Here is a 9,692-nt window from a genome sequence, read left to right on the forward strand (position 1 = left end):
TTGTTAAGTGTCATCGAGTCAGTTCTGCATCATAGTGGCCCTGTATAGTATTTCTGAGGAACAGTTGGTGAGTTTGAACTACTGACCTTGTGATTCAAACCACCTATAGGTTCCAACTCATAGCAACCTTCTATAGGGTTTCCGAGGAGCAACTGGTGAGCTTGAACTATTGACTTTGCCACATCAGGTCTCGTTAGCCCCCATCTTAATCTTTATTCCTTAGCAACTCATTTCAAAATGGGCCCATGATCACAGTCACAGAGGTTGGATTTATAACATATCTCAGAATGGAGACATTTGGCTAGAAGGGCCATAATTAATAATTAGCTGCCCTGCAGTAAGGTTTTATGATAGTGTTGTTGTCACTGGATAATTTCAAAGAAAACATCACCTTTCTTTGGAATAGAGCGTTATTTGAATCTCTTGGCTTAGTTAGATTACTAAATGCCTCCAGAGCTACATCAGTCAATTTCTGGACCTTGTTTTTCACCAATGCCTCAGTGTAGCTTGGCCTTCTTCCTGGTGTACCATCAATTCTTGATCACACACTACCTCCTGAAATAACTGAAGGTCGACTAATTCTTTTTGGTACAGTGACTATGTATTCTTCACATTTTCTTTTGATGGTTTGTTGTTCAATATTTGCCAACAGAATACTTTAATACTGCAGCTTAAAACATGGTGGGGTTTTGTTGTTGTTGTTGTTCAGTTCTTTCAGTTTGAGAAATACTGAGGGTGTTCTTCCCTCTAGGTTTTCTAACTCTTGGTCTTTGCATATTTCATTATATACTTGACTTTGTCTTCTCAAACTGCCCTTTGAAATCTTCTGTTCGGTTCTTTTATTTTAATATGCTGTCTTTCATTTTCCTATTCTTCATTCAATATCAAGTTTCTGAATCAGTACCTACTGGCATCCATTTTGGTCTTTTCTTTCTTTCCTTTCTTTTTAATGACCCTTTGATTTCTTCATGTATGATGTCCTTGATGTCATCCCACAACTCATCTGGTCTTCGGTCATTAGTGTTTAGTGTGTCAAATCTATTCTTGAGATGGTCTCTAAATTCAGGCAGGATACACTCAAGGTCAGGAGTACTGGTGTAGTCCTTTAGGATATGCACTAGACTGCTAACCACAAGGTCAGTGGTTCAAATCCTTGGAACTCCTATACAAGGTGGCTATGAGTCGAATGAACTCAACAGAAAACAAACAACAATACTCAAGGTCATACTTTGGGTCTTGGTGGTGGTTATGTGCCATGGAGACAGTACCAACTCATAGTGACCCTTAGGGACTTTAAAAATGTGTTTTCTTCAGCTTCAAATGAACTTGCATATGCAATTGATGGTCTGTTTCATAGTTGACTCCTGGCCTAGTTCTAACTGATGATACTGAGCATTTCTATTTTCTTTTCCACAGATGTGGTCAATTTGATTCCTTTGTATTCTATATGCCAAGTCTCATGTGTATACCCACTGTTTATGTGGTTGAACAAAGGTATTTACAAGAAATACATCGTTGGACTTGAAAAACTCTTATTATATGATCTCAGCATTGTCTTTATCACCCACAAATGCTATGTCATATTTTCCAACTACTTATCCTTCTTTGTCTCTGATTTTTGCATTCTAATTACCAGTAACTATCAATGCATCTTGATTGCACATTTGATTAATTTTAGACTGCAGAAGTTGGAAGCAATCTCTAATTTCTTCATATTTGGCATTTAGTGGTTGGTTCATGTTGTTAAGTGCCATAGAGTCATTTTTGACTCACAGTAACACCCTATGTACAATAGAATGAAATACAACCTGGTCCTGTCCCATCCTCACAATTGCTACTTCTCTTACATCCATTGATGCTGCCACGGTACCAACCCATCTGGCTGGGGGATCTTCCTCTTTTTCTCTGACCCTCCACTTTACCAAGCATGATATTCTTCTCCAGGGACTGGTGCCTCCTGATAATATGTCCTGGTTTCCAAGGAGCACTCTGGCTGTACTTCTTCAAACACAGATTTGTTTGTTCTTTTGGAAGTCCATGGTACTTTCAATACTCTCCTCCAACACTGTGCTCAAATGCATCAATTATTTTATGGTCTTCCTTATTCACTGCCCAAGTTTCACATGCATATGAGGCTACTGAAAATACCATGTCTTGGATGAGGAGAAATTTAGTCTTCAAACTGATATCTTTGCTCATGAACACTTTAAAGAGGTTGTGTGCAGCAGATTTGCCAAATGCCATACATCCTTTGATAACTTAATTGCTGCTTCTGTGAGTGTTAATGATTGATCCAAGCAAAGTGAAGTGTTGGACAACATCAATCTTTTTTCCACTTATCATGGTATTATTTATTGGTCCAGTTGTGAGGATTTTTTGTTTTCTTTACATTGAGGTGCAACCCATACCAAAGGCTGTGGTCTTTGATCTTCATCAGTATTTTAAGGTACATGTTGTTGTTGTTGTTGTTAAGTGCCATAGAGTCGGTTCCGACCCATAGCGACCCTGTACAGGGTTTCCGAGGGTGTAAATCTTTACGGGAGTAGAAAGCCTCATCTTTCTCCCGCGGAGCGGCTGGTAGTTTCGAACCGCTGACCTTAAGGTTCACAGCCTGAGTCGTAACCACTACGCTATACATTTAAATAATAGTCATATTAACTCGTCTTCCAAGTGGGCATATGGATATTATCCTACCGCTAATGGTGGTGTACTTTAGGATAGATCTTGAAATATTCTTTTTGATGATGAATGCAATGTCATTTTCTTCAGTTTTGCACGCACAGCAGAGTATACAATGTTGTTGTTGATGCTAAGTAACTGTCATTGTGTCAGTTCCAATTCATAGAGACCCTGTATAGGGTTTTCAAAGAGTGGCTAGTGGGTTTGAGCCACTGACCTTGTGGTTAACAGTCCAGTGCTTATCCAACAGCATCACACCAGGACGTCATATGATTGTCTAAACGAAGGAGTACCTGCAAATGCATTTATATGTGATTTATTTTATTACTGCTGGACATTTAAATTGTTTCCAATTATTTGCATTATGTTGTTGTTGTTGTTGTTAAGTGCCATCGAGTCGGTTCCGACCCATAGCAACCCTGAATAGGGTTTCCGAGGCTGTAAATCTTTACGGGAGCAGATCGCCTCATCTTTCTCCCGCGGAGCAGCTGGTAGTTTCGAACTGCTGACCTTCCGGTTCACAGCCCGATTCGTAACCACTACGCTACCAGAGCTAATCCATGAAAAAAAAATTTTGTAGCAAAATGCTCACAAATGTCTGTAATTATATCTGGTTCAAACCTTTGCATGAAATGTTGCCAAGTTTATCCTGAAACGTTGGGTCATATTTACAATTATACTGCACGCTGGCATTCACCGCATCAATCACAACATTAGGTATCAACATTAAAAATGGCTTGCTAAGTTTGGTATCTGGAGCTAAACTTAAATGGGCTACTTCACTTTTTTTTTTTTAATACAATATTGTAGTTTTCTTTAAGGAAACAATTCCAGGGTGTCCTTTTCTAATTAAGTAGAAAAAGAAAAGGTATTTGGCAAAGTCGGCTGGAGACTCAGCACTTTCTTTCAGGCACTCCAGCTCTGATGAAGTTTGCCATATGATAGTTACGGAGCTGCACAGCAAACAACCCCAAAGTGGGCCAACCGAGCATGCTGGACTTTTGGCTTCTGTTTAGAACTGCATTCTGAATATTAAGTGTGAAAAGCAAGCTTTCTGCTATTTATTCCTCTGGACTGCTCCTGGAAGATCATTATTTTTCATCAGAATCGACAAGGAGGAGGAACAAAACTGCAATCAATAAAAGCTTCTTTGGGGGGTGGGGGGGAAGCATGTGTCCCATGATAAAATGATTTCAGCAGCTTTGGGACTATTCGATTCTGATCTTAGAGGCCAGGAGAAAGAGAAATTCAAGGAGCTGACACTCGTCCTTGGAGAGGTTAAACTGGGGATTAGAGAAGAGAAGTCGTCTTGAAAGGCGAGCACTGTGTGTGTGTGTGCAACTGTGGGGGGGCATGGAGTATGTGTATGGGGGAGGGAGCTAATATCTAAATGGCCTACAGTCATTACAAAACCCTCTTATGTGGCAGTTCTCAATGCCAAGTCCCCCAAACAGCATCATCTGTTTATTTTTTTTTAGAAATTCTCATTCCCAGACCCCACCCTAGAACTATTATTGTTAAGTGCCCTTGAGTGGGTTCCAACTCATAGCCACACCGTATACTTAATCAGAAACTCTGGGGTGGGACCCCGGCATGGTATTTTCATAAGCCCTCCAGGCAATTCTGGTGTGGGTTGAAGTTTAGGAACCACTTGCTCTAAAGACCACTGCATTTCCCAATCAGAAAACACGTTGGGAAGGGCAAGATGGCGCCCACGGGCATGCGTTCTCTGCCATGGTTCTTCCTCTGGGAGAATGAAATCTTACCTTGCTTTGCAGACAAGACCCCAGTCAGAGCACTGCTGTTGGATTTACTCTGGCCCTTTGAGTTTTTCCGTCTTTCGAGAGCATTCTAGAGCAACATTACAAGAAAATGAAAGCCTTTGTCAGGGCATCTAATAATGAATAATGGATAAACAGCTCATAACAATAGTTGCATTCTCCCACCCAGCACACAAAAACCCTTGCAAACTCCACATGCTGACCCAACACTTAGAATTCTGCGTTCTTAAGTTACGATTATGCCTATGATCATGAAAATAGCACAGGTCTGGACAATGTTTGTGCATAAAGCCACCTATATAATGCCATGGACACTTAATCGATTATAATATAATGCAAACATAACTTCCATATGCACTGGTATGCCAAAATGTGTGTGATGGTAGTATTAGTTTTACTGTGGTGGTCTGGAAGCAAACCCACAGTATTTCTGAGGTTCTTGCCATGTTGGAACTGAATAAGTGCTGTTATCTCAATGCATTTGTTATATACCTTTAAAAGCTGCTGTCTTCTTTGGCTGCATAGGTATATATATCAAAAGAAACCAAACCCATGTCCACTGAGTCAATTCTGACTCATAGTGACCCTATCTAGGGTTATTAGACAGTAGAGCCTCATCTTCCTCCCATGGAGTAGCTGGTGGGTTTGAACTGCTGACCCTACAGTATCACTAGAGTTCCTTACGTGTGTATTATTTGTCGTTGAGTGCTGTGGAATCAGTTTCCACTCGTGACCCTGTGTACAACATAACAAAACACTGCCCAGTCTCACTCTATCCTCAGAACTGTTGCTACATTTGCGTGTACCTAGAATTGGTAAAAATGAAAACGTAGCCCTCACAGAATGGAAAGGAAGAACTATATGGAGACTTGTGAGAAAAAAGCTAATGTCAGAAGCTGGGAAATGAGAAGACTCCCCCAAGCAGCCATTCTGCTGCAAAACTTCACCCTCAGGAAGAGAAATCAATCTCTTTTCAAAGCAGAGAAACCCAGGAGATGTTTCTAATTATAACACTTACAACCAACATCTGCAGAAATAGATATTATCAAACTAATGGTGCTGGAATTAGACTAAACACCAGTGGGGAGAATTGAAACCCTGTGTCCTTTCGGTGTGACATGAACATCATTGTTTCAACTGTGATTCCCCAGCCCGTTTCTTCAGCTTCTGGAATCATCTTCTTCTGGATGGTGATGTGGCAAAGTGCATCGGATGGCTGGACATTTTATAGAAAAACAAGATAAGAAACCTAATCTCCTAGGACCCGGGGCTGGAAAGGGGACAAGTCCAAATTCTGATGGTGTCAGTGGGCATTGTCCAGATCATAGGCATAGAGGTAGCTCTTGTCAAAAGCTGTTTGGGTTTTATGTGTTGTTTGGATTTTAGTTTCCACTGGTTCTTATTGGGCTCTATCTGAGAGAGCAGGAAAGGAAGCACAGAGATGTCTTTGGCACATCAACGAGAGTAAAACTAGAAAAACATTCAGATACACCATAGTGAGTTGTCATCATTGTGCTTAAGATTTTGCTACCTTGTACTTGGCAATGTTAGATTTCAGGAGGTTGACTTCTTCATGGAGTTGTTTTAATCTCTCTTGGAGGTACCTGGAAGAGAATACAGACAACTAGGAAGTTCTGAAAGGAGCCCAAGTGACACAACGGTTAAGCATTCGGTGGTTAACCACAAGGTCGGCGGTTCAAACCCACCCAGCACCTCTGTGGGAGAAAGGCAATCTGCTTCTTTAGGGATTGCTGTTTGGTAAGTGCTGTTGAATCAGTTGTGACTCATAGTGAGCCTTTATAAGGTTTCCAAGGTTTGAACCACAAAAATCTCATGGTTAGCAGTCCAGTGCTGATCCTACAGCTTAGAAAACTCTCTGGAGGCAGTTCTATGCTGTCTCCTGGGACTGTTATGAGTTGAAATCAATTCGATGGCAGCCAACAACAAACAGCAGGAAGTATTTGAAGGTAAGTTAGAAAAACCAAGCATTCAGATATAAGAGAAGAAGAAGAAATCCACATGCCCAAAGAGGCATCTCTCAAACAGAATGATTGCCTTACACCACCTACCAGAGGAAGAGGAAAAGTACATCTCTGTGACCTCTGCTCAAATGGATATGATCAAGGTTAAACATGCCCAAGTCCCCAAAGCCCCACTTTAAAACCAACCTCTGCAGAGATCCCCCTGAGGGGTAGCCACAGCGCTTTCACATAATTCTCATTAAGATGATTCCACAGGGAAGTAAAGCAGGAACAGGCGACACCAGTCATAACATTAAGTTAGACATATACACACACTGAAATTTGCCTCAGGGAAATGAAATCTCTAAGGGAGTTTCACAATCCATTTTCTTATGCTTCCCCTTCCCTTGATAGCAGTATAAGTTGCTTTCACGGGTTCTTTACCCTTCTCATCCAGTGGAGTGGGGGTGGGGGGCAGGCAGAGGTGAGTGTATGTGTGTAACAAGTTGGTGTGTACGCTTCTTTACAACTAACAGTGTCTAGTTGCCATCGAGTCAATTCTGACCCCATATGTGTCAGAGTAGAACTGTGTTCCGTAGGGTTTTCAATGGCTGATATTTTGGACGTTATCTTCTCAGGCCTTTCTTCCATGGTACCTGTGGATAGGCTGAAACCTCCAACCTTTCAGTTAGTAGCTGAGCACTTAATTATTACACCACCTAGGTGCTTACAACTAGTGGTGGTGATGATGTGCCATAGAGTCAGTTCTGACTCAGAGCAACCCTGCAGAAGGTTTCTGAGGCTGTAAATCTTTACAGGGGCAGAAAGCCTCATCTTTCTCCCACAGAGTAGCTGGTAGTTTTGAACTGCCGACCTTGAGGTTAGCAGCCCGACTTGTACCATTGTTTTGGGGGTTGAAACTTCCCTTTCACTGCAAGGCAATTTTCCCAGCTATAAGCAGGGTTGTGAATAAGTCCCAGCCTCCAGGCCAGTGGAGTGGGCCGGAAGCGGTCACTTGCCTGTTCTCCATGCACAGAGCGTCCACGTCAATGATGCGGTTCTCATGCCCGCCCAGGATATGGTTGAGCTCCTGGTTCAGCCTGTCCACTTTGTCCTGGTAGGAAGACCGCTCTTCTTTAACATCCTGAAGCTCATCCAGAGAAGACTGCAGGTCATGCTCCAAAGACTCCATCTGAAACGAAGGAGGCCCCTCGCTCAAGATGCTCTTCAGGCACCAGTTTTACGGCCAGAGATGAAGCTTTCCACTCGGTTGACTGATTGTTAGAGAGCTTCTTAATAATAATACCACCCAGGGGCTATAAAACCATTACGTGCACACACTGGAATGGGGTAAAAGCTAAAACCAAGCGATGACAGTCTGCCAGGCCCCTACTCTACTGAGAGATCTTGCAGAGGTGCAGGGGCTTGTTAATCACAGCTGATCCCTTACTGACTACCAGTTAAACCAGTCGCTGTTGAGTTAACTCCTATTCATGGCCACCCTCCATATGCTTTTGGATGGTTGATGCTTTTCAGTAGAACACCAGGCCTTTCTGCCAAGGTGCTTTTGTATAGGCTCCAATCTCCAACCTTTCAGTGAGCAGCCCCACGCATTAACCGTGTTCAACACCCACAGACTCCTTACAGCATGCCCTAAAGCCACAGGCACATTAAGCGTGATTCCAGACACAAGGGACAGCCGCTTACAAATACATATTTTCAGCAAATCTACTCTAGACCCAGAAATCTTGTTCTGCTCTTCACAGTCAATTAGTGAGAAAGGAAAATGAAGCTGAGGCTCTCCTAGCTGTTCCTAACTAGGGCTCGGGACCCGCTGAGATTCTGCTTAAGAAGTATCGCTCAGCATTTTCGTGGAAACTTGCAAATTAAGGTCAGTTTGTCACATTTTGTTCTTCCCCTTTCTACCCTGAGTCTGGGGGAAAGTTTCCCATTGTGTTGAGAACAGTGGTACTCAGAGTCTATGGAGAAGACCTGCCAGAAATAGAGCCAGCTTGGGAAGCTAGTGAAGTACTAAGGGAAGTTAAGGTGGTCAGCCGTTTTCCTTGTGTAATTTGTATCTGAGGCAACCAGCCCTCCCCAAGACCCAGGGGCACTGTCTGCTCTTCTACACATTGTGGCCAGCTAGGCCAACACTTCTCCCCCTTTTAATAGCTGTGAGTGGTCACCTGTTCCTTAGCTCTCTCCAGCTGCTGAACCAAGTCTTCACGTTCATGGGCTGCAAAGTGGCGCACACCGATCTCTTCGTCTCCCAGCCTCTGTTTGGCAATTGTCATCCTTAAGAGCTGTATTTTTCCATACATAGGAAAAGAAAAAAATCAAAAAGAGACAGGATGTTAAAAATGAAGGACCCAAATAAAATCCCCAAAGACACTAAACAACTTTAAGGAAGATTCTTTCAGGAAATACTGGGAAAGACACAAAGCCAAAGAAATTTCCTGCCAATAACATGGTTTAAAATATATGTTGAAATATCATACATCTTGTAAGAAGCCCTGGTGGCACCATGGGCTAAGTGTTGTGCTGCTAACCACAAGGTCGGCAGTTCAAACCCAAGGGAGACAGATGATGCTGTCTGCACCTGTAAAGATTTACAGTCTCAGAAACCTTATATAATGTTGCTTTGAGTCAGAATCTACTTGAAAGCAGTGGGTTTTATATATAATGTATTATACACAAATGCACACACACTAGGTATAAGGTTAAAAGGAATATGTTGTTGTCGTCAAGTGCAATCGAGTCAGAACTGACTCATAGCGACCCCATGCACAGCAGAACGAAACAATGTCCGATCCTGGGCCAACTTCACTACCGCTGCCACACTTGACGCCATCAATGATGCCACCTGGCTGATCCATCTCGTTGGGAAAAGGAATATAGGCTTGGGCATTTAAAGGTGGCTGCTCTGCGTAGGGGACTCCTGGTGTGGCACTGTAGAATAAGCACTGGACTGCTAACCATAGGTTGGCTGTTCAAATTCACCAGCCATTCCTCAAAAGCTCTATACAGGGTCATTATGAGTCACAACCAACTCGATGACACACAATACCAACAAACTCTATGTAGGTAGCAATATCATAGTGAGGGACACATGTAAACATTCTAGGTCACATTTTAACTTAGCAAAGATTCAAAAACAGTAACATGACACTGGGAAGGATCTGTTGAGATGGGTACTCATTCACATTTTAGTTGGGGTGTAAAGCAATTAGGCTATGTGACTCCGAAGAAAGACCTGGCGATCTACTGAGCA

At 42.5% G+C, this 9,692-nt stretch overlaps 1 protein-coding gene across 1 annotated transcript in view; it reads right to left on the minus strand.

Moving 5' to 3' along the window:
* The window catches only part of CCDC149 (coiled-coil domain containing 149), a 196,280-nt gene that overhangs the window by 58,274 nt on the left and 128,314 nt on the right, over positions 1–9,692 (minus strand). Inside the window, exons 5-8 of the mRNA XM_006866314.1 lie at positions 8,608–8,724; positions 7,441–7,613; positions 5,992–6,064; positions 4,446–4,530 (exon numbers count right to left, since the gene is read on the minus strand). Of these exons, the coding sequence (XP_006866376.1) occupies positions 4,446–4,530; positions 5,992–6,064; positions 7,441–7,613; positions 8,608–8,724 (448 nt within the window). The remainder of the gene's footprint in view (positions 1–4,445; positions 4,531–5,991; positions 6,065–7,440; positions 7,614–8,607; positions 8,725–9,692) is intronic.

Source organism: Chrysochloris asiatica, unplaced genomic scaffold, assembly GCF_000296735.1.
Source record: "Chrysochloris asiatica unplaced genomic scaffold, ChrAsi1.0 scaffold00089, whole genome shotgun sequence".
Taxonomy (NCBI): Eukaryota; Metazoa; Chordata; class Mammalia; order Afrosoricida; family Chrysochloridae; genus Chrysochloris; species Chrysochloris asiatica.